General features: G+C 36.8%; 4 protein-coding genes across 6 annotated transcripts; 1 reads left to right on the top strand and 3 right to left on the bottom strand.

The window, feature by feature from the left end:
• The first annotated feature begins 332 nt into the window (after positions 1–332).
• On the top strand, positions 333–17,049 carry LOC108721033 (zinc finger protein 236). Of its 3 annotated transcripts, none has more exons than XM_018445346.1 (25): positions 333–582; positions 1,261–1,490; positions 1,933–2,060; positions 2,276–2,581; positions 2,744–2,878; positions 3,245–3,409; positions 8,942–9,073; positions 9,319–9,456; positions 9,547–9,664; positions 9,937–10,079; positions 10,411–10,645; positions 10,787–10,865; positions 11,013–11,148; positions 11,218–11,357; positions 11,642–11,998; positions 12,165–12,399; positions 12,613–12,853; positions 12,952–13,061; positions 13,146–13,391; positions 13,514–13,866; positions 13,947–14,088; positions 14,179–14,291; positions 14,366–14,621; positions 14,710–14,986; positions 15,575–17,049. In XM_018445346.1, the coding sequence occupies exons 2-25, from the start codon at positions 1,388–1,390 to the stop codon at positions 16,711–16,713; spliced, it is 5,427 nt and encodes a 1,808-aa protein (XP_018300848.1). In that variant the 5' UTR covers positions 333–582; positions 1,261–1,387; the 3' UTR covers positions 16,714–17,049. The 3 variants fall into 3 exon arrangements, with proteins under 3 accessions (XP_018300848.1, XP_018300847.1, XP_018300849.1); XM_018445345.1 differs by having other exon boundaries at positions 1,921–2,060; positions 10,796–10,865; XM_018445347.1 differs by lacking the exons at positions 333–582; positions 1,261–1,490; positions 1,933–2,060; ... (1 more) ...; positions 2,744–2,878; positions 3,245–3,409 and adding an exon at positions 7,679–8,764.
• A 38-nt stretch (positions 17,050–17,087) lies between these two features.
• On the bottom strand, positions 17,088–19,430 carry LOC108721035 (probable tRNA (uracil-O(2)-)-methyltransferase). The gene is made up of 2 exons (XM_018445348.1): positions 18,466–19,430; positions 17,088–18,058 (listed from the first exon to the last, which is right to left on the bottom strand). Exons 1-2 carry the CDS (start codon positions 19,420–19,422, stop codon positions 17,180–17,182), a joined length of 1,836 nt encoding a protein of 611 aa, XP_018300850.1. The 5' UTR covers positions 19,423–19,430; the 3' UTR covers positions 17,088–17,179.
• A 15-nt stretch (positions 19,431–19,445) lies between these two features.
• On the bottom strand, positions 19,446–20,165 carry LOC108721036 (LYR motif-containing protein 9-like). Its single transcript, XM_018445349.1, has 3 exons — positions 19,886–20,165; positions 19,600–19,692; positions 19,446–19,521 (listed from the first exon to the last, which is right to left on the bottom strand). Exons 1-3 carry the CDS (start codon positions 20,009–20,011, stop codon positions 19,486–19,488), a joined length of 255 nt encoding a protein of 84 aa, XP_018300851.1. The 5' UTR covers positions 20,012–20,165; the 3' UTR covers positions 19,446–19,485.
• Positions 20,166–20,708: 543 nt separating this feature from the next.
• Positions 20,709–23,990, bottom strand: LOC108720990 (ras-related C3 botulinum toxin substrate 1). The gene is made up of 3 exons (XM_018445279.1): positions 23,627–23,990; positions 23,089–23,300; positions 20,709–22,329 (listed from the first exon to the last, which is right to left on the bottom strand). The coding sequence occupies exons 1-3, from the start codon at positions 23,967–23,969 to the stop codon at positions 22,027–22,029; spliced, it is 858 nt and encodes a 285-aa protein (XP_018300781.1). The 5' UTR covers positions 23,970–23,990; the 3' UTR covers positions 20,709–22,026.
• Positions 23,991–24,460: the final 470 nt, after the last annotated feature.

The following is a 24,460-nucleotide window of genomic DNA, read 5'->3' as shown; positions in this document are numbered from 1 at the left end:
TGTTTCTTTTAAATTAATTCGTTGTTTCTAATCTTTTTTTCTATATATACTATTAAATTTAAAATTCTGAATAAGAGATGCAATTTTTCAATTCAAATAAAAAGGTTCTTTTTTTTATTCAATTGGATTCGATGGAACAGAATAGTGAGATTTGAAATAGATAAGATTAAAAAAAGAACAAGATAAAAAGAGAACAAGATTAAAAAAAGAACTTTTTGGAATCCAATTGGATTCAATGGGCTTAAAATACGCATAAAAATTTCAATCCATTTTAATCCATTTTCGATTACTGGGGCCCGAACAACGCGTTGTAAAGTGTAAACACAACGGCGAATGGCGGCAATGGCGAACGTCGATGGCGAATCACATTAATTAATTTGTGCTAATTCGTTGATAGAAGCTGACGAAACGAAAAGGTAAAGGAGAAAGGATCAGTGGATGCCTTGGATGTGACGAATCTGCGACGAGCGCGAGCAGTGAACCGGTAATCGGTACGATACGCATCTGCGGTGCGTGAACGAGAGGGAATGAGAGGAAGAGGGAGATCGGCAAGAAAACAACATATGGACGCATTTGTGTGAGGTAGACGAAAGTCCCAGAGTCAAATATTCACGAGAGGCAAAGTAAGGCAAAGAACCTCGGGACACCTCGTCGCGTCAAATCGGATACGCTTGTCCTATGTGATTCATATACAAGAAACGGCACACGACGCGTTCTGTGTGTAGGTTAGAGTTGCACAGAGATTAAAGTTTATTAAGGTTTCTATAATCAAATTGATGCGTTAATGATCAGTTAATAACGCAGTGAGTTAACCGTTGAACGTTAGAGTCATTATAAGACAGAATTGTAGTTTAGAACTGTTGGTTAAACATTTAAACTTGACATAATTAGATTATGTTAAAATTTGATTGTTATTCTAGTCATTAATTCATCAATGATGTAGTTACGTGATAGAATTGTAGCCTAAAACTGTAGTCAAATATTTAGATTGCTGTCGGATAACAAATCTGTTTTCTGTAGCTGTAATAATATACATTTTTGGAACTTAAGATATGTTTTTTATTTAGTTATAGCAAGAAAAAAAGTTCTAGTGCATTCTAGTGCAGAAATAAAATGTTATATAATTAAAATAAAATTAAATAACATAAAGGACTCTTAATGACAAAAACAATATGAAGATAAGAAAGGGGATATAAGAGTCAATTATAAAATATTATAATTATTGACACACTAAAAAAAAATGCTCAAATTATGTTACAGTAAAAACTGTAGCTGTTGAACATTTGGGATCTGCAGTTGGATTTATATCATTGTGTACAAGCAAGCGTGAATTTGTGAGAGCGATATTGTTTATTGTTCGACACTGCTACTTGTTGCATATACCAACATGTTGACGGAACAGAATGTGATTATGGAACTAACTGGTTCTAGTGATGCAGTGGTTGGTTTTATCACTACCGATGATGGTCATGCGCTACTGGCAGTAGATGGTAAGACGATAGACTTAACATATATATTACACATTAAAACAATATAAGTATAATAATTAAAGCAATATAATAATTAGAAGGTATCCAATATTCTGATTCTGTAACTGTTAACAATTTGATATTGTTGCATTGTCATTGTATCACTTTTTTGTTTACCAAGTATAATGCCTGTGCAATGACAGTATAACTACTGGCACTGTCATTAAGAATTACAAAATCAGGCTACAGAGTTGTATACATAACTTTATAACTGCAATACATATATTATACAGCTTTCTATATATATATATATATATAATAATTAAAGATTTATCGACATGTAGAATTGCATGTTTAGTTCATATACTTATCAGAATTGTAATTTAAATAAATAAATAGAAAATTTATCTAATGAACACATACATGTTCTATTAATGTCAAACCACTAAAGATTTCTTTTCAGAACGTGAGGACGGTACACTGGAATTTATGACAACACCAATTACATTAATGCCACAGAATAACATGGTATCTCCAACACTATCTCCAACACTGATAAAGACGACAGACGGAAATTTTATATTACATTCGGTATGTGTAGCTAATAGTAGATTTGTTCTTTTTAGCTGAACTTTTTTGCATGGTTTATCATTCCTCTTTTTCTTTTCACATTGAAGATAAAAAGAGGAAAAATGAACTATGCACAAGAAATTCAGCTAAAAAGACAGACCTAGTATCTTAAAAGCGTTGAGCAATAACGAGATGTTCTACGTGTGTTGAACATTGCATGTTTTTTTCTGTTTCAGCCTATTTTCCAAATGAATGTGCAGGGTCTGTCAGGAACTGCGATGCAACAAACAAATTTACTGCCACGGATGCAATATCTAGAAAATAGATCTGGAATTACGGAACCATTAAAAGTACAAGATACGAATGAATATACAGTTACAGAATATCTATTACCTAGAGATAATAGCAATGTACTATCAGACAAAGTACAGTTAACAGTTGACAATCATATTAAAAGCAAATCTACGCCTGTATCTAATACTGTACAAAACGTCTACAAAAGATCTCCAGGGAGACCAAAGAAGAACGAAGTAAATTCACAAGTATGTTAATATTATTAATTGATGTCTACAACTGGAAAATATTTTTATCGTCTGAAATGAATTGGTTATTTACATTTTATATAGGAATATAATTTTATTTTATACGTCATATAATGTAAATTATTCTTATCACGAAATCCATATATTAATATTTTGTTATAGAATACGCAGTCTCTGCAGTGTGATATATGCAGTCAAGAATTTACTAAACAGACATTATATCGTAAACATATGGAAAATCATGCCGAAGAGAAACCGCATAGATGTCCCAAATGTCCAGCATCGTTTAATATTCCAGTAAGTCTTTTGATATCTTGTCTATCATTGGCATTTTAAGAGAAAAGAATTTCGTAATATGTTTTTATCTTAAAAGATACATTTATTAAGTATTCATTATACTCATTATACAATACATATCACTGTATAACTTTAATTAATTTTAATTAACATATACGACATAAATAAGAAACTATATGATGGAGAAAATAGAAAAACAACTACATGATGACTAAAATGTATATCTAGAAAACTTCTGTCGAATAAACCTACTCGATCCGGCTAATCTCTTATAGAATTAAATTAATAATAGTAAGAGAAAGTTGCTTTTTGATCTTGGATGCAATGGATTCAGTCTAGTAACTTCATACAATGGTATCATTACAGACAAATTTCACGCTTCACATGGCAACGCATAATACCGGTGATCCAAAATGCCCCGAATGCGGTAGGAAATATGCCAGAATGGCGAGTCTCAAGTCTCACATGTTGCTGCACGAAAAGGAGGAGAATCTCTTTTGTACGGAGTGTGAGGACGCCTTTTCGACAAAGGTAAGTTCGAGATTATTCACATTTTATGTATAAAGGAAATTTTTTTCTATATGTAAAACGACAGAGCAGTCCAAAATTCAACATTTTTGTATACATAATTTTAATAAGTTAAAATTTTAATCACAAAAAGGCAGATTTTGAAACAGTCTGTATAAAAGCTGTATCGCGCTATGTAAGATTGCTTTATCGATGCTCTATCCTGCTAATGTATTTCTGCTGATCGCGCAGACCACCGATAACATTCATCATTGCGAATGCAACGATATACATAATTATTGCGGCTAAGATCTAAAACGTTGGTTGCTTTGCCTCGTGTTCGCTTATTCGTTCCTCAATTGATCCACGTACTCTAGTTTACGGCCATAAACCTCGATTGATAACATACAAATTCTAATTACCTATTTAACATTCGCGAATCTATGAATTTGCCATTGTTTTATAGTATCTTGAACGACTGATAAAAATCAATTCTCTTTAGTAAAAATTATTTATTATTAACGAATAAAATTTAGCATGAATGAATTTAGCATGAATCTATTAATATAATGAACAAAACGGATCTTGATGTTACGTTGTCTAATCAAGGGTCGATCTCGGTGACCCGTGATTTATTTGCTCGCCGCCAGCCATCCAGCCAAAATAATCATAGAAAAGAGGAACCCGCGATTCTTGCCATGTTCTCCTGACTGCAGCAGGATAAATAGAGGAGATAATTTAATAATTTCCTTCAATGCTCTCAAAGATTAAGAGGACATTATCTCATAATGTCGTCAAAGTATGCCAGCAATGATCGGCCTTGTACACTTCATAGCCATTAATGGTATTTAACTGCTTCATCTTTGCTACATATTCATAGAAGTATCTGTATAATTGTAGCAATAATTCGTAGGGAATAGAATTAATGAATCAATGCATTCGAGATAAAAGCACTTTCTTCTGCTACTGATCAATTATATTTCTCATTAAGCACTTCTTTAATTGATCGGTATAGTAGAAGAAAGTGCGTTGTTGCTAGGAAAAGATGTTTTTCTCAGTATGATGCGATCCCACGTATCCGGGACAATCTTCTAAGTTTACGAAGACAATAAGAATTGATCGGGATCACCGCCGATTGTCGTAGCAATCATGCGTGACCGTGATAGCAACGTGGGTCGTAAAACGTGAGCAAGTGGGCGGCAAGATAGCAGTCGTATTAATGGGGCGCACACGAATTACGCAACCGAATCGCATGATCTCACACAGATCTCTCGCCGATTGCTCTCGTGTTTAACCACCGACACGCATTACGCGTTACGCGTTCACATGCACACGCATAAACGCTCATGTGAGATCGAAATATAGAAACTTCAGGAAGCGTTGCATCGCTGTATCATCCATCTCAGCCAATGTATTTAAGCGTATACAAATACTCATTTTAGGTACAAGAAAGGAGAATCAATGTAGAGAAAATGATGGATATATTCAGAAAGGATTATACCAGCTTAGGAATTCAGTTTATGTAAAGGAAGGAAAGTCAAGGAAAGAAAGCGATGTAAGCACTTTAATTTTAGTCATAGAGATAGTCATTATAAATATTGAGAAATATATTTGAAGATAAAAAAGATTAAGAAAATAGGAAAAAATATTAGATGTTATATCGAAGAGAAATAATAATTACGTTAAAAAAAAAAGAGAGAAGAGTTAGAGATTGAAGAAAAAATGTAGAGAAAAACAGACTGTTTATATAAAGATGATACGAATTTGAATTTTTCGAGCTGTTAGATTTGACATAATTCGTCTAGTGTGATTTTTCTTGGATAAATCTGAAAGTAACTCGTGGAGAGAAAGGAGAACCGATAACGACGACGAATATGATGATTTCGACGACGACGTAAGCGACATTTACAGACGCTTCGTCAGTGAGCAACGAATACTCGCGAAGTGTGCACGTGCATCTACAAACGCATATCCTTTCTACGAAACGTGCGGTTTTATTAAAATCAAGAGATGTATGTCACTGGAGTGCAAGACTTTATATTTGTTTATTCGCAAAATTGCGTGGCCGCTATTTAACTTCTCCTTATTAGATTAATTAGAGATTGTGTTTCGTGATGTATTGATTAAATCATGGTCACATATTCGAAAGTTACTTGCACGTATTCTGTATTCTTGGAATTTACCATTGAAGAAATAAAAAACTCATGAAATAATAATGATAGAAATTTACACGCGAATGAACTGTTCCTTTGTAATATTAATTAATAATTGGGGACACTCAATTTTTTTCTATATCATAATTTCACTGATCTTCGCAGCCTTGATATCTTGCCTTCTGCTAAACATCGACGGAGAAGAACATTCTCTCGGAACGTAACTTGTGATCGTTCCGGCAGTTTTTACACGTCTCGTCCCGTATATTTTTTCTGGCGCCGAACTTGAAAGGTCTTCGAGGAGGTCTCTCGCCTTTCCCCGAAATTGAAGTTTGTGATAGAAATCGTGCAGATGGTGTTTCTTTTTAGTATGCAACATGTGAAACCACTTTTATACAAAAAGGAAAGAAAAGAATTGCGGACATAAATAATGTGCGTTTTTGCTTAGATGGAGTCTGTACTCAATGCGTCTCGGATTGATAATCTACGGTGATAATGTGCACCAATGAAGGATAACAAATACAAAACTAGTTCGCGAGAGAAGTCAAAGTAGACAGCGGAAAGGAAGGATCGTCGAGCGAAATAAAAGTGTCGATAGTGCGACCGCCGTTACGCCGTTGATAAGAAACGAACCGTTGAACTTTACCGGGAAGAGTGAAGATATACAGCCGCCGTTCTGATGATAACTCACTATTATTAATAGCATTAACCCTGAAAATCACTCGATTCTCCGTCGAGATTGTTTGCATTCTAAATGATATTTAAACTGCAATCGGATTAAGATATAAAAACGATCGATGGGCATCACATGTCGCTTCGAGGCATACAGAAGATTAAGTTTTCTTCGCGGAAGAAACCTAAGTCAGTGGGACAGTGTAATCTTTCGCAAAGGCGCGTTTCACGCTCATGTTTATGCACGAAGGAATAATAATCTGATCGCAACGTAACGCGTTAAAGAAGATGAAGACCAGAGGGAGGCTATCAGCGAAATCTGCGACGGCATACGGAACAACGGCGAAAAAGAGAGCGATTTAATACGAAGAAACCAATGACGCTTGCCTGAGATCGTATTTTAGGAACTCCGTCCCTTAAGAACTCCGTCGATCTTCTTCTTATACTTCAGTCTCGAGTTATTCGCATCGCCCGCGTCCGCATGACACTTGACACGCCAATTCGCTCGTCCGCTGCAATGATTCGCACTGCTTAGATCGTCCTCGTTTCCGAATGACGAGGGAAGATGTGCAAAGATCTTCCACGAAGCTGATTCTTCCATTCTTTGATCCAGTGAAGTTCCTCCAATGCTGTAATGTGTTCTTACAAGAAGCTCTTCGTTAATTCTCTTTGATATCAATTCAGAATAGAGTGTGTTATTTCGTGTAACGTAAATTTATGATTATTTTGGCAAGACTATGCCTGAAATATAAAAGACTATGCTTGAATAACTAGCGATGATACATTCTCTTCAAAGGTGGGCGGTGTATCGAAGCCGGAGGTCGTTTCCTGAATCGCTACGTCCGACGTGATTAGATGTTCTGTGCTCTAGTGATTTGATGCGCTTTGCCATAAGAATTGCTACTGCAAAATATTATATATCTGTCGATCCGATCTGGATTTTTTGAATGCAGCTCGAGATAAAATTCAGAATTTTAAGAACAGGACAGATTATCGTTAATCTCATTGCCATGTTTTGTTTATTTTATTTCCAATTAATAATTATGAATAATATATATATTATTGCAATAAACTGTAGAGTGTCTAGTTTTGTGAGATATTTTTCTGAAACACTTTCGTTGAACCTTCAGTTTTTCCACATGTAAAAGTTACAAAGGCAAAATCGTAAGAATTACCATCAATTCTTTTTCTGTCATTTCATCTGGAATATTGCCAATCTAAAATCTTCGTCTATCATAAAATTTTATGGACTTACGAGTTATGCCGTCTTAAGTTTACTTATGCAAATCGCCGACTCATGGCGGTTGTCGGCAACGTCTGACTATGAGGAATTCGAGATGCGAGCGGCGAGCTGGTCATTGATGAACCGAAATCTCGTCATCGCGGAGGAAGTGCTGCTGCTGCTGCTTTTACTGCATTTTACCGCTGGAAAGGGAAAACTAGTCTCAGAAGAGGGAATGAAGAAGAGGAAGAAGAGTACGACGACTCGTGGATGGAAAAGAGAGTAAGAAGAAAAGGAACGACGAGGAAGATTGGACATCTTTGGGAAGATTAAACGGTAAGCGGGGAGGAGGCTGCTGCGGCTGGACCGCTAATAGTATGCGTGCCGGAAAAAGTGCAATGTCCTCCTTCGGAGGCGCGATACTGGCAGCGATGTATAGGAATTGAGAGAGCACGGCAATCTTTACGATCTCGAGATCGTCTTGAAACTGTCACTGCCAGTTTTGGACGCTGCGAAGAGAAAAAGGAAGAAAGAGAATTTTATTATATGTGTACCGTGAGATGAAATTCACTGAAGAAAGATAGAGAGGAAAGATACGGAGGAGAGCGACAGAGAAAAAGGAAATACGAAATACGAAAGAGAATTATTACATGTTCTGATACGACATCCTCTGAGAGAAGATAGGCGAGCAGAAGAAAGTATCAAGAGAAAGGAGAAAGAAAGAGAGAGTGTGAATCGAGTTTTTGCCTGGCTGTTGCACCACGAACTGCGATCACCACGTGGACGCAACGCAATAAAGCTCCGTGTATAATTAATCGCTTGACGAGTAGTCTGATCTTTAATTTACTTCGTTTCTTCTTTCTCGATACTCTTTACCGGTAAATGATGAAAAATATTACGAGCGACTTTTTAATCTGGATTTATCGCCTGACACGATTTATTAGCGGCATCCTGTGTATGTACGACGTATATACGTGATTTAATTTACTATCGAAACGCGATAGTAATAGTCAAATTTCGTGTTCAATGTTGTGTTCATTTTTTATCAGCATTCATTTTGCAAAAAAGTCGTTTTTTCGAAACGACCGATCGATAGCCACGATAATTCGATGGTTCACCGCATTGTGTTCGTTCTACTTTTTGCATCAAGCACTGCCATATAAGTACCTACTGCCTGCCAGCGCATATTACTTTATGTTACACGACATAATCCGAGCCACAGTGCCGTCTTCCGATATGTCTTTCGCCGTAGACTGTCTGAATTTCGCGCTCCTCTTCGTTTGCACGCGCGTGTTCCATCTCGCACTTGGTATCAGCGCACAGTATTATAAGGTACATCGATCACAGTAATCCCTAAATTATTACATAGCCGCAAGAATGCTCAGAGATGTGTGAGACTTTGTGAAGAATTTAAAATAATTTTGTGTGATGAATTTTATGAAATGGATAATGCAGAATAATTTATAATTATTTTAAAGATTTAAATTATTTTTATGTGTATTATAACAGGCCCAATTGGATGCGCATTTAAAACTTCACGGAGAAAAGTGGGCGAGCGAGGATGTGCGGAAATGTAAATTATGCAACAAACAATTCGTGCAGCCTGCACTCTATCGAATGCACATTCGCGAGCATTACAGGGTAAATAGAAAGAAATATTACTTATTACGTTCCATAAGCAGTTCAATAACACTGGCAATGCTGCGTTAGTTTATTTTGTATTTATTTCTTATATTTTTATCTTTATTTTATTTCCTTCGTTTTGCATAAAACTGCAATTAGCTTCTCTGTTCGCTTCATTCTTTTTTCGTTGGGAGTGCTTTTATGCTTTTAATAAACAGATCGCGTTCGCACCCGAGAATCTTATCGTATTTATTTCTCTACAGACGAAGATAGTAAAGCAAACTAAGAGGGGAACGAAACATAAAACAATGTACAAATGTACCATATGTTTGAAGACTTTCCAAAAACCGAGCCAATTAATACGACATATCAGAATACATACTGGAGAAAAGCCCTTTGAGGTAAACGCTTTCTTTTCGTAAGGAAGGAACTTACTTATTGATGATAATACTTTGGATGTGATAGTTTCACACATATGTTTTTTCTTGCAGTGCACTGTCTGTAACAGGGCGTTTACGCAAAAGAGTTCGCTACAAATCCATGCATGGCAACACAAGGGCATTCGACCGCATGCCTGCAGTCTTTGTAACGCCAAGTTTAGTCAAAAAGGTTTGTGGAATTTAAAATTAATATTACATGTCAAATGTCTCTGAACTGACAATACAATAAAAAAAGAAATAAGTTAAGCTTAGAGAAATGCGAATATTATTAATCCTTACAATTATTTTTTCAAATCTTTCACATGAAAAATATTTTATTCTATTTTTGTATTATTTTCATAAAAAATTATTTTTCAGTCAAATTATCAGTTCAGAAATATCTTTAAGTGTGCCATATTGATATGTCTTAAATCATTGTGAATTTACTGTATTCTTTTAAAGGAAATCTAAAGGCGCATATACTCAGAGTGCACAATGCACCAGAAGGTGAATCAACGTATGCGTGTTCCTATTGTTCCTGCGTCTTTAAGAGGCTGGGCAGTTTAAATGGACACATAAAGCGAATGCATTCTGTTTCCTCGGAGGTAAATACGATACTTATTTCTTATGCAGAATGATTCAGAATTACAAACTAATGCCTAAATTCTAAGCAGAACTGTAAAGCTCGTAACATATTCCTGTATGACTTGTAATAATTTTTAAGTGTTTATACCTTTATACAATATTTTTATAGATAGCTTCTTATTAGCCATAAAATTAACAAGAATCATAAATATTTACGAATAATCGTACGTCTTACGATACATACGCATAAAATTAGAATACTAGTCATAAGTTCTTATATACAAGTTTTACGAAAACACGTTAGGAATCTTACGATTCTTAGAATTGACCAAGAATTGTTATGTTTGTTAGGAATCCAGTGCAAAGTCCTTGGAAACTAATCCTATTTCGTCGGAAGCTGAAATGCGCGCGACTGTCGACAGTGTTATATCACAATTGGCATCTTTGGAATCTGTTGTGAATAATACTGCAGATTCCACAAGAACTACGACCTTAAGTGCGGAACAGAATGATATTTTGCAACAGGCATTAAAAAACAGCGGTTTGCCGAACAAAAACGATGTTGTTTCGAACGTCGTTTCGAAAGGTAATTGTTTTACAATTAAATATTTATCATTCGTTAAATGATAAGCATTTGAATATAAATATAAAATTGCCTATAAACGTAACTTTTTATAAACATTATTTTGAATAGTACAATGAATGTCTAAAATTCCTTTGCTTACAGAAACCGCAGAACCAAAGAAGACTGATTCATCAACGTCGTATGTTACGCTAGTAGACAGAACTGCTGGTGGTACTTCGAGGTAATTTTTCATTTTAAACGAAAGCGTAAAATCGTGATGAACAGTAAATTAACAATTTAAAAATATGTATGATTATCTACCAGAATGAATGAAATTTTATGTATTATCATGGTTGCGTAATAAAAAATCAATTATCTATATCCGTAGGAAGTATCTCACTATAAAACAACGCTGCGTAGGAAACGTACGATGGTATGCGTGTTCATTTTGTCCGAAAGAATTCAAAAAGCCATCGGATTTGATACGTCATTTGCGCGTACACACCCAAGAGAAACCCTTCAAGGTAAGTTAATTTTTATTTTGTTTGAAAATATAGATTGCGATCATCTCTGATTTATTCTACATTTTTCAGTGTATGTATTGCGTGCGTTCTTTTGCGCTAAAATCGACGATGATAGCGCATGAGCGGACTCATACTGGAGTGAAGAAATACGCCTGCGAGTCCTGCGACAAAACCTTTGCGTGTCATAACAGTCTTACCGCTCACACAAAGCAAGTTTTAATATTTCTTATATGATTTAATTCATTGTTTATGTTTTATGTTTTATATGTATCTATTCAAGATATGTATCTATTCTTCTTTCGTTTTTTAAATATTGATTGCATATTTTCATCTTTGTGTTCTCAGTTCTGTGTCTATAAACTTTTATTCTAAACTTTTTACTTCTTTTGTCATTTATTATTTTTATTATACTACTCTTTCCGATTTTTGTACAAGATAATGTAATAAGATCGTATTCAAATTCTTATTAATAAAAACCTATTTCTTATTTCAGATTACATACAAAACCGCACAAGTGCAACATATGTGACAAATCATTTAGCGCGAGCACCATCCTAAAAAATCACATGAAGAGCCACACGCGGGAAAAGCCCAAGATATCGCCGGAAGCGGAGAGCTTGGTGCCGCAAGTAGTACTGCAAGAACCGCTCGTCATTAGTGATGACGCTGATAATAAAATTAGTGTGGCGCAGGTGCAGTCGAAACAGAAACAATTATACGAAAGTGTTGGCGTAGCCAGGCCGCACGAATGTTGGGTTTGTCACGCGGCGTTCAGGAAAGTTAGTCACTTGAAGCAACATTTTCGCAGGCATACAGGCGAACGTCCTTACAAGTGTTCCAAGTGCGACAGGTTCGAGATCTGACATCTAACGTTTCTAGTCCATGATAAAAAAATCTCTTCAGTATAAGAACTATATAGAAAAAAAAACAAATTTTTTAATCAATCTATTTATTGACTAACTTAAATTTGAACATATTTGACATTGGTCAAAATGTTTACGTCTTCTGGTTTGCAGGAGATTCACGTCGAACAGTGTTCTGAAATCTCACTTGCATACGCACGACGATACGAGGCCGTACAGTTGTTCTATATGCGACACGAAATTTTCCACACAGAGCAGCATGAAGAGACATTTGGTCACACATAGCAATAAAAGGCCATATATGTGTCCATACTGTCACAAAACGTTTAAGACATATGTCAATTGCCGAAAGCACATGAAGAGGCATAAACACGAGCTGGCGCAACAGGTTGGTATATTTAATGTACGCTAGAGTGCACTAGAGAGCCTAGGACAGAGATCCGAGAACCTTTCTGTCCTGTAGCCAATCAACATGCTTGAACAGCTTTGTTTATAACAAAAACACACAAATGTAATCCCATGCTGAGGTTTTCTTCTAAGCTCTCTAGTGTAACGCTATAAAAAGTATTAAAAAATATTAAAATCTTATACGCGTAAATAGCAATTGGAGGAACAAAAGATGCAAGCTCAGAAGGATTCACAGCCTACGAACGAAGTTAAGGAAGCTACATCAGCGTTACCGGAGAGCATTACTCTCACCGAAGATATGGAGGTGTCGTTTCAACCGCAAATGGCACCAGATTTTACGCAGGCTTTCTCTGACCAGTTTCAAAATATCAGCACGGAGAAAGAAAAATCTTTTCTTTCTCTACCGGACAATACAACGCAATCGATAGTGAATCGTATGTTTTAAAAAATTATATACAAAATTCGGCAAAAATAAACTTAATGAAACATTTAGAAATCGAGAATTAAAGCTGGATTTTATGTGTAATTTCAGAAAATTTATCTGTCGACACAACTAATTTAGGAACGTCGCAAACTTTACACGCCGATGAAACTGGTACTATCACGTTACCTAATTACTCAGGGGATCAAACTTTCACGCCGGTACATAAGTTCAATATTCATAAAAGATACATAAATGTATTGTGTAATGTAAAGAAAGATGCGTGAATTTAGAAAAACTTGCAGGAAAGTATACGAGAGATAGAGGAGACTCTGAATCAGCAGTTATTCAATATGGGCATGAATCTAGGGCTGGGAACGAACAATTTGCCCAGGCAGATGGACGAAGCGAACACGAATTCTCTCGATAATTCTAGAGAACAGCCAGTGCTTAATATTATATATGAACATAACAAATCTCTGGAATCGTCAGGCAATACCATATTCATGTCGCAATTTGATTCGTTTGATATGAACCAAATAACGTTGCAGGTGAATGCATTTTCTATGCAGAAGCGATGATTTTAGGACCTATGTATATCGATACAAAAGCATGTATTTTAATGAAATATTAATATTTTATAAACGTGAAATGACTAATAATCCATTTCCAGACGGATAACGATATAGACATTGGTTTAAATCCGAGTAACTCTATGAGTATGTCCAGTATTTTGCCCAGATCCGTGGGAAGTCAACAAGAAGAACAACAAGCTGTTCCGATTACTACAACTAGCAATATAGACGCTTCTCAAATTACGAAAAACACTCATCTGGTGGTAATAAATCCTAAGGAAAATTGCTCGGAATTAGTGAGACTTTCGCAAGTATGCCCGTCGAAGCACTCGAAAGTCATCGCGAAAGCGGATACCACAAATGGATCGGAGATGCAAGGCATGAATGGGCATGAAAAGACATCCCGGACAAGTAATGCTGAATCGTGTGAAAACGAAAGAAATTCTTTTATGTAAGTTTTTTTAATTCGTATGTAAAATCGTTTTACTGTCGAACAATTAAAAGATATGCAATGTGTGTGTGTGCTTGTAGGAAGAATTTTCAAAGTACAATATCGTCGGAGATGCTTGTTTCTTCTGGCATAACGGACAACTCAGCCAAAATATCGCAGTGTAATACTCTGCTGCAATGTCACATGTGCAGCGATCAAGGTTTCACGACAGAGAGATTAAAGGTACAAAAAACATTTCCTAGTTATTCGTACATTGAAACATAAAATTGCAACTACTTTCTGAATTATGTAACATTAACATAATTATTACAGGAACATTTGAAATCTCATCGCGGTGACAAAGAATATGAGTGTTCCGAGTGTTCCCAGCGATTCTGCACAAACCGTGGTCTCAGTAAGCACTTGAAAATGCACATGAACAAGCAGTAAGTGAATTGATTGACAACGATAGACGTTTCTCAATAAAAGGTCATAAATTTTTTCCCACTTTTTCATACAGGCGGTGGAAATGCACGATATGTCAGAAAGTACTGGACAGTAAATTGCAAATGAAATATCACAGCAAAATGCACACCGGAACTTGGAATGTTTCGTCCGTAGAGCCGGATAGCTCTCAGAAGAATGTTATTTCCTCGAGTTCCGGTTTACCATCCAATCTAACAACACTGGACGTCCGAGCAGATTCAAACCCGTCAGTTTCCGAGAAGGTTTTGATGGCCGCAGTCGCCGAGAAAAAAAGCATGGACCGTGCTGATGTAAGTACATGCAAATATTTGCATTGGTTCGCAAGGTCTTACATTTGTTAAGCGGCTAATAATGTTGTTACGTTATTTGATCATTTAGGAGGATATAGTGAAGAAAGAGATAAGGGAATACACTAACAAATGCAAGTACTGTCCGAAAACTTTCCGTAAACCAAGCGATCTCATCAGGCACATTCGCACTCATACGGGTGAACGACCGTACAAGTGTGATCACTGCAGCAAGAGCTTCGCGGTCAAGTGTACTTTGGATTCGCACACGAAGGTTCACACAGGCAAGAAGACGTTCTGCTGCCACGTCTGCAGTAGCTTGTTCGCTACAAAGGGCAGTTTGAAGGTCCATATGCGATTGCATACAGGTAATTCCCAGAATTATTTTATGTATCAATTTTATGTACTACACATCGGGAATAATTACAATTAAGAAGAATCTTACTATTTAAATATTTTACCTTTTAATCCGGGAATAGTCACCTGATTTTTTTACGTAAATAATCACCTGGAACGTTTTTACATCTCAATCAAAATAATTATTATTAACAACATATCACATATTATTATTGATTGTTTTCCGATTTGTAAATTTTAGTACATTATGAAAATCAATTTATAATCATAATTTTTTTTTAAAAGTAAGTAGAAACAAATATTAATACAGAATAAGCGTTAAATAGCTTATTAAAGTATTATTATATTATTATAGTATTTCTTTAAAAAAAAAGATTTTAATTGATTTAATGCTTTTTTATCGTCGATTTCGATGGAATCTAAAAGTTCATAAAGAATAGTTATTAAAAACGAAAGAAATTGTTGAATATTTACAACAATTCACATTTTCTCGCTAGGATGTAAAATATTTTAAATGACTATTCACGAGTTAAACGTTAGAATTACATATGAGAATTTTAGCTTGAAAAAAAAATAATCATACGTCTTAAATCTTCCAGGTTCGAAACCGTACAAGTGTCTCGTGTGCGATCTTCGATTCCGCACTTCGGGTCACAAGAAGGTACATATGTTGAAGCACGCGAGGGAGCATAAGGGTGGCGCAAAGCGTAAGCCGAAACACTCCAAGATCGCTGCGGTGGCGGAAGCAGCGGCCAGCCTCGAAAAAATCGGCAATAGTTCTCTTGATAATGCTTCAACAACGACGACCACTGCCATAATCAGCGATGAAGCCGCGCCATCGCAGAATCTAAATTATCCCGCGTTAGAGCAAACAGTGAATCTCGGTACCGCGGTTCATCTACCGAATCAAATTGCGTTTAATCACACCGACACAACAATCCTCAATAACAATTCCATACTGTCTGTGAATGAAAACAACGAACTAGTTGCGAATTTGCAATTTTTGTTGGCAAATGGGCTCGTAACTTTTCAAACGGACGATACCCTGCTGACGCAATCAACAACAAACAGTTCCGATGCTACCGGTGCCGGAATGCCAACCAACATGATCGAGTTAGTTAATCCGGATCCTTTTCAGGAAGCTTGCAACTTAGGTAACGCCAATCACGTGGTGATAACCAGTCAGGTGCCAACGGAAACGACGATCGCAGATACGAGCAACAAGGCAGTTATTCAGATGAACAATTGTATGCCTCCTGTGTCTATGGTACAAATTCAGGCTCAAGATACAAACAGTGTCGGTGTGTTTGAAGCGAAAACGCGTGATCAAACGACGGCGAAAGCTTCGACGCAGCCTTCAAGCAAGGAGTGCGACGTATGCGGAAAAACGTTCATGAAGCCGTACCAACTGGAACGGCACAAACGCATTCATACAGGGGAAAAACCGTTCAAGTGCGAGCAGTGTGGCAAGTCGTTTGCGCAAAAATTTACGCTGCATCTGCATCAGCAGCACCACACCGGTGACCGGCCGTACTCTTGTCCGCACTGCAAGCGCCTTTTCACGCAGAAATGCAATTTACAGACACATTTGAAACGCTTCCATCAGACGGTCATGCTCGATGTTAAAAAGCTGAAGAGTGGCCAGCAGATGCTGGGCACGCTTCTACAAGACAATCAAGGCGGCGGTACCAAGCTGTTAAACCTGGACGACATACTGGTGGTAGATTTTCTCAAGTAAATGTCTTAAAAGAAGTCCTTTCGAGAAAATCAACCCTGTGATTCGCAAGCAAATCGCTTGTAAGTGTAATATAATGTACTAATTAAAAACGTGCCACAGATGAATTTATCGATGATTAAATACTACGCTTTTAAATGACGAAAAGATATGGATAGAAATATTTCGAATGTTAAGTAAATCAAAGCTGTGATGAATGTTTTGCTTTATGTATCTAATGCTGTAACAGTATGCTGCACATTCGAGATGTAATTTAATTTTATTTAGTTGATTATTGTTATATTTTATATCGCCGAATCACATGTGAAGCTGTTGTATGAAAATTTCTTTTGTTTTAGCATCGACACAATTTACATTTATTTTCTTTTATTTAAAATAAAACGCAATGTTACATACACGTTTGATCCAATATAGATAAGTACATAAAATTTCTCAACAAAACAATATAGAACAACAAAACAAGAGAAACTTAATGCTGGAAGTCACAGTCGATTTCGAGAGCGGGACACCCATCGGGATGGTTCTTATGAAACCAACAAGGTTTCACCTTCCTTAAAGGTTCGCTAGCATTTTTCCTCCTCTTTTTCTTCCTGTCAACGATGCCGGGAATCCTAAATTGCACCTTTCCCTGAGCGACGCAAAAGATGTGACTGTGATTCTTCAATAAGGTTTGCAGCCCGCCGCACTCGTTTCGCAGCTGCTGCAACATCCCGGGCGTGATCAGCTTTGCCACCTCGCCGATGCCGATCTGTCCGCCGGCGTTCCACGTTTTACCGGGTTTCCACTCCAACGGTATTCTGTGACTCACGCGGAGGAGATGTGCCACGACTATATTGACTATCTCGAGGATCAGTCCTTTATCCAACTGCGTGCAATTCCGTGTTTGTTCTGTCGAGTCTCTCGGTTTGAAACTCGCGGACCACAGTTCGCTGTCTCCTGCTTCAGTTCTTACATTCTCCACCTGGGACCTCGCGTTTATGATCCTCTGAATATCGACATCCAGCGCCGCGATATTCTCCTTTACATAAGTCCTCTTCCATCCGACGAAACATGTTCGCTTGGTTGATGGGATTCGCAATCTGTCCATTAATGTGAAAAAGCCGCAGCCCTCGCAAATACTTTTAACGTAAGACATGTACTCTGAGTACTGGCTCTCGGCAGCGTTGCATCGTCGATACTTGCTACCATCGAATTCGTAAGCGCAACACGGCAACAAGAAGAATCGGCACTCATAGGAACTGCGCGCAGCGATCACGGGAATCCACGGGGTGAGTTCATCCGAGTGATTCCCTATGATCCAGTCTACATTAGGAAAGACTGTATCCGAGGATGGAATGATTGTGCTGACCTACAATACCATATGATTATTGAAATAAAATGAAATTGAATCCGATAAAAAATTAATATTAGCATTATTAAATTTATGGCAGTCAATTTATCTGTTCCTAATACACATGAAATAAAGAGTACCCTTAAGATAACAATAAATTATTAACGAAGAACGCGAGCTTAATTATGGACTGATGTAATTAAAACGAAATTATATTACATGATAAAATGAATATTAGCATTATTAAATATTATATCAGTCTATAAATTTGTGTTTATCAATTTCTAATATATATGAAATAAAAATATTATCTATAAAATTACAAAAATTGTTAATAAAAGAGAAATGCAGGGTTTTAATTATGGACTGACATAATATCTAAGTTTATTTAAGTAGATAACTGTTGCAACGAATTTTTCACACACTTGTAAATGAGTGCTCTCTGGAAATAGGTCCCAGATCTTTCTCCTGCGCAAATCGATCCCTGTCCCTGTGTGACCTTCGCTAGACAAGATGTAGACGAGAAGGCCGTTTCCGCAGCCGAGATCAACGAACGATTGCAGCTCCTGCGTCCCCTTTTCCAGCCTCTCTTTCTCCCAGAGTAATAACAGGTAAGTAGCAATCGCTACATCCTCGTAGACGAACTTCGCCGGGTCAGTGTTCTCCGGCCACACGTTCACCATTCCCGTGCCGTACTTCTCTTTCAGTTGATTGTACAGCAAGGTGTACTTCTCGACGGAGATGAGACTAAGGGAGCTGATCCTCGTACCGGCGTTATCGTTCTCACTATCCATCCATTTCATCAACCGTGGAAAGAACTTGGACTTGAGCCAATCGCAGCTTTTGCCGTAATTATCATTCGATTTACATACGTTTATACATGTAGATGCATACTGGTGATGCTGTATTCTGTAGGGTACATTCAGACCCAAAGTTTGTTTACCTAGAACAATCGGTTTGTGAAAACTGGTAACGCTAACCGATCCTTTGTCAATAAATACGAGTTCCAACGTAGGTGAGAATATTTGTGTATTTCGAGGCAATAGTTTCTTCACACATAGATAAATCTTATCGTCATTTACAGTTTCGATTGGATCTGTACATTGAACTTGGCAATATTCCGCAATATCTAAAGCGTCTAATAAATATTTTACATCTCCCGAGGATGAGTCGCACTCAAAATCATCAGGTTGAATTTTCAGCCTTTCAACATGTTCGAAAATATCTAAAACGTCGCAATTGACTTGGACCGTTAATAGCTCTTGGGATGCTAGGATCCGACGATTAACAACATGAGGATTTCTCATCCAAATCCCAATGGCTTTCCAAAACTGTGAGTTACTGCTGTTAGTAGTCTCACTAACGACCTCTTCAAAATTCATTTTTTCTATCTAATATACTAATACCATATATATTTCATGTAGATTACAACTTGTGTCGATTTATCATTTGGGCGTTGGAGTACCACCTGGCTGGTTGTACTGTCGTAAAGAAAAAGGTAGCAGTTATTATATTGATATTCATATATTGAATTTAATACAAGTCAACGGCGAGAGTACCTTTTGTATCACCCATTTGGCATCTAATAGTGCTTTCTCCATGATTTGCTGGATGCGTTCCTCATCGGACTCCGAGACATGCTGCTTGAAGCTCTAGGAAAAAATTTTTTGGTCTCCAATAATAACGTTTTCAATAACAAAAGTTTATTTTACTAATAAACAATTTGGTAGAAAAGATCACTTTTCTTGCAAAAATTGCAATAATTGTCAAGAGACTTAATAGTTTAACATTCTCTTAACTTTTTTGTTAAATTATCATTATATCAGAAAATCATTTTGTACTTACTTGCTTGACCGAGTGTTTGTAAAATTGCTGCGTGTGTTTCGGTAGTTTTTCGCATTCGCGCAATAGATATTTATACAATTGTTTAGGTGTGTTTACCGTCGAGCTGCCGACCACTCGGTTCGCCATCGTTTTTCAGGGAACGCGAGGCGCACGTGGAGTCGTGAATTCCTTTCCTTCCCATTCCTATTATTATACTATTTACGATGTACCGTGTATTGATAGCAATTCTCATGGAATATACCCACTATTGATAAAATAGAAAGCAAAGACTTCTCTTACTCAAAGCTGCAGACTTGTACTAACAGATAACTTAAGTAAATTAATAACTTTTTGTATTGTCTTTTATTGATAATACAAAATTGTAGTATTAATTAAAAAAATCAATATTAATCAGTAATCAATAAAAATTATATTAAAGCAAAGGTTTTTCGTTTAAAATAAATTTGTATCAACAGATAACTTATATGACAAATTATAACTCTGTACTGTCTTTTGTTAACAATACAAGATTGCAGTATTAATTTAAAAAAAAAAGACTAATCAGTGAAAATTAAAATAAGATACAAAAATTAAAATTTTGTGAAATACAGAAAAATTAAAGAGGCAAGCTCTAAGAAATGTTATCTCTAATCTTAATCATGACGCACATCTTGTCAAGAAGAATGATTGGCACATTTTTAATTTTTTAATATCTTATCTAATAGCGATACAATTACTTAGTTCTTATTTTTCTATATTTTAACGATACGGATAGAGTTGTGCCAATCGGGATGTTTCCTGACAGACTTAATCATAAAATGACACACAAAAATCATTCTCATTGTTCGATGAATAAATACTTATATACAATTTATTTTTGATGATGTCATGTGATGGAGATGAAATGTTACAGCAGATTGAAACTATGATACTGTGCAGAGTCTCTTTGAATCTTTTCTGCAGTCTTATTCATACAATTCCATATGCAACACACAATAGAATAATCAGAAAGTTTCAAGTAAGATCACAGCAATCTTCCTAGCAATCTCGAGTACGTTCGTTATTCGTCGAATATGTACTCGTGCTTATCTTTCTCATTGTATTTAATATTTTTTTATACGGTTGATATCGCTCATACAAACGTTACTACATCACATATGCTTATATAAAAAATCGTATTTTACGAAATATCATTGTTCCATTATTAGAACTTAGAACACTTATATACTATATATAAATTCTATATGTGATGTCACGATCATATCGTCGATCTGCAAAAAGTGTTCGGTTAAAGCTACCTTTATTCTAAAATACCGATATATCAAAGATATTAAAAAATAAATATATATTTATATATATACGAGAAGTTGCAACAAGTAAAAAATATACAATTGTTATACGCTATAGTGGTCGCAATAAAAGCCACCTAATATCCTTGATAGGAGAAGGGGATAAATGGGAAACAACCGATTTTTACCGTGACGAAACAAGGATATTACGTACACGAAAAATCACAACCAACGAGTAGCCAATTATTATGCTAGTAACAAAAATAATGATTAATACGATTAATATTACAATAAATTATGCCGTGCGGCTTCAGGAATTTTACGAGGGCGGCACTCGCTTGCTCCGTCTGTCGGAATTGTTAATTTGATTAACGTTTACTCTCGACGAAGTCACTCATATATTTGTAAACTGTACCGCGATATTGCCGAGCAACCCTTAATATTATGGATCCTTTATTTTTTCTTTCGAATTAGGCATCGTTATTTCTGGCGGCTTTACCAACATCATATTTTGGCATTTTATTCTGGCAGTTTGTTAGTTCGTGAAACGCGTGAAAAACGTATTTAAAATACATATAAAATTGCACGTTAAATGATACATGGATATGAACCGAGTGAACCGTATTAAAGCATCACATGTAACTACAGGGTTGCTTTCGATTCTCACTCACGCGAGTATCTATTAATCGTCCTGTCTAAAATCTAAATAACAAAGTAATAGCTGCTCTATTTTTGCATAATCCTTAACCAACGCTAGCTACCGAGTATGCCATGCTGAGGGATGACGATTCTGACAGAAAGGAGGGCGACCGCCTATGATCACAGAGGGATTCTAAAAAAGTATAGAGTCCTATCACTTAAAGTAGGGATTGTTTAGGTTTCGCTCGAAGACGGCCGTTCCCAGCAACACAACCATCTACGCCATAACGGGGGCGGCTTCCTACGCCGGTATAATAAATTGGCGCCTCCGCGTCGCGTATTGAGGGCACTGACTATCGCCTGATCGAAGGCCTCCTTGAGGTCGTGTTGCGTTAATGCAGACGTCTCTACATAATTGACGGCGCCTAGTCTGTGCGCCAATTGATGGCCCTGAATAGTAGTAATCGCTGATTGCCCATATCGCGCCAGTTGCAGCATCAAACGTACGTCCGATCTTAAGTCGCTTTTTGTCCCCACCTAAAAAATTGTAACATAAATAATTTCTATTATAAATATATATATTATATCGTCGCGTTAATAGAAAAAGTGGCACAAATAAAAAATTAGCATCAAGATTGCATTAATGTCCGAATTTTGAAAACTCATGATACAATTTTAAACAGTACGTATATAATTAAGAATACATACATTAAGAAAAAAATATTTAAAAACTTATTTGTGAGATATAATATTTATTTTACTAAAATAAATTTTTATTTAAATACGGCGAAATAAAATTTTATTTCTAGCAAATAAACCATCTATTTCATTTTTTTTACAATTAATAAAAGATATTTCACAAAAATGTATATCTCGTCATCATTCAATTTTTTTCATAATCAATAAATATCAAAGGAAACATGGCACATAACATTTACTTGCAAATATTTCGACTTTTTTTCAGATAATTGAAAGTATAATATAGAAAGAAACAGTACAATAATGAATATTCACTAGTCTAATTAAAACGTTCCAATTGAGAACTTAAAAAATAGTCTACTGAAGAATTGCTAATTTTGATGTATCACTTTTCTATCAATGCAACGATATAATATATATTTTATTATAATATATATTATAATTACTATTATAATTGTTATTACTTCTAATATCATTATGACAATATCAATAAATTCTTATGAATTTGATTAGAATATTAGAATATATATATATATATATATATATATAATAGAAATATGTGTGGAAAATTATGTTAGAATTGGACACAAATCGTACCAAAATTATTGGAGCATTAGGACAGTATTTTCGCACTTCATTGATCCATCTGGAAGCCACACTGTGGTAAGACGAGGGACATACAACACTGAAGCAAACTAGGAACACATCTGTCTCAGGATAGCACAACGATCTCAGAGGGTCAAAGTCATCTTGGCCTGCTGTATCACATAGCTGGACATTCAATGGTTGCCCGTCGACATTTACGACCACTGGATAGATATTACAAAGATATTAATATTATTGAATTGATATATCCTTATCTATTAATGATACATACATTCTTATCTATTTGCTCAAAATAAAATGTTAAATGATATAATTAAAATTACAATTAAGAGATCAATTAGGATAAAAGCAAAGGTAAATAATGTAAATATCTTATAACATTTAACATGCTTATATTACTCTTTAAAAATTACACTTTATACAAGATACGTATATGTTGATTCAAGATATGTACAAAGCATACCCATAAATCACAATCCCAAAGGCTACAGCCACATCATTAGTAAATAAATGCAAAAAGTATACACACCGTTGTAATTGTCAAATGCAGTTGGCACGTATTCCCCAGGAAAACCATTGGTGGAGTATGAGACCACCAAGCTGGTCTTACCGACTGCACCGTCGCCCACTAGGACTACTTTGATTCTCTTGTCAAGCGGTGTCGCAGGATGCTCCGCTGTGTTTTGATTCTGTGCTCCAGTGCTAATAGCCATCGAAGACGTCGTCGTTGCCATTGTTACCGTCGGCTGCTGCTGCCTAGCAACCTGCATCTGCATTGTCTGTCCACTCTTGAGCAACGGCCTCGTCCAGTTGGTGTGCGAGGACGGCGGCATTGTCTCGCTCTTGATTTTGCCGCAGCTCCGATCTTTCATGCGTCTGTCAAGAGGCCCACCGTCGACGCAGATGCGACGGGACTCCTCGCGTAATTGTCGCCTCTTCGGCACCGACGTAGACGACGTCGTTGAACCTCACCTCAGGGTGCCGTCCAGCTGTAACGTCGTCGCGTCATCGAGCACGTCATTCCTCCGTACAGGGAACTGCGGGAAACACAGTGTCGGGATGGCAAACGGGATGCTGGTCTACCTGGTGCGATCCTCCACGGGTCGGAGGGAACGTAAGATCGAGATAAGCAGCGCGAAAACAATGGAAGATGATGGGTGACTGGGAACGAGCGGGGGTACCCGCGGTCGAGCGAAGCGCACAAAAAAACCCAGTCCGAGCTGGTCCGACGATTCACCTGCCGCGACGCGGAGCCACCTGTTACTGCGCCCCCGCCTCCTGGTGTGCGCCCGCCGGTGTCGGCACGGCGTCGCGTGCGAACACACGCAGACACGCACGGCTGCTCGACTGGATGCGCGCGGCG

Source organism: Mycetomoellerius zeteki, unplaced genomic scaffold (genome assembly GCF_001594055.1).
Source record: "Mycetomoellerius zeteki isolate Tzet28-1 unplaced genomic scaffold, Tzet1.0 scaffold158, whole genome shotgun sequence".
In the NCBI taxonomy this organism is placed as follows: Eukaryota; Metazoa; Arthropoda; class Insecta; order Hymenoptera; family Formicidae; genus Mycetomoellerius; species Mycetomoellerius zeteki.
This window is presented reverse-complemented; position numbering and strand designations above follow the sequence as displayed.

Excerpts from the sequence above, each read along its gene's own strand:
- LOC108721033 (XM_018445345.1), top strand. The coding sequence starts at position 1,388 with ATGTTGACGGAACAGAATGTGATTATGGAACTAACTGGTTCTAGTGAT. Across the intron at positions 9,074-9,318 it reads ACATTCGCGAGCATTACAGG|ACGAAGATAGTAAAGCAAAC; the intron begins GTAAATAGAAAG and ends ATTTCTCTACAG. Across the intron at positions 10,646-10,795 it reads TTCGAACGTCGTTTCGAAAG|AACCAAAGAAGACTGATTCA; the intron begins GTAATTGTTTTA and ends CAGAAACCGCAG.
- LOC108721035 (XM_018445348.1), bottom strand. The coding sequence starts at position 19,422 with ATGAATTTTGAAGAGGTCGTTAGTGAGACTACTAACAGCAGTAACTCA. Across the intron at positions 18,059-18,465 it reads CAGAGAGCACTCATTTACAA|GTCAGCACAATCATTCCATC; the intron begins GTGTGTGAAAAA and ends ATGGTATTGTAG.
- LOC108721036 (XM_018445349.1), bottom strand. The coding sequence starts at position 20,011 with ATGGCGAACCGAGTGGTCGGCAGCTCGACGGTAAACACACCTAAACAA. Across the intron at positions 19,693-19,885 it reads ACAAACACTCGGTCAAGCAA|AGCTTCAAGCAGCATGTCTC; the intron begins GTAAGTACAAAA and ends ATTTTTTCCTAG. Across the intron at positions 19,522-19,599 it reads CCAAATGGGTGATACAAAAG|TACAACCAGCCAGGTGGTAC; the intron begins GTACTCTCGCCG and ends TCTTTACGACAG.
- LOC108720990 (XM_018445279.1), bottom strand. The coding sequence starts at position 23,969 with ATGAAAGATCGGAGCTGCGGCAAAATCAAGAGCGAGACAATGCCGCCG. Across the intron at positions 23,301-23,626 it reads TGCATTTGACAATTACAACG|TGGTCGTAAATGTCGACGGG; the intron begins GTGTGTATACTT and ends ATATCTATCCAG. Across the intron at positions 22,330-23,088 it reads CTAATGCTCCAATAATTTTG|GTGGGGACAAAAAGCGACTT; the intron begins GTACGATTTGTG and ends ACAATTTTTTAG.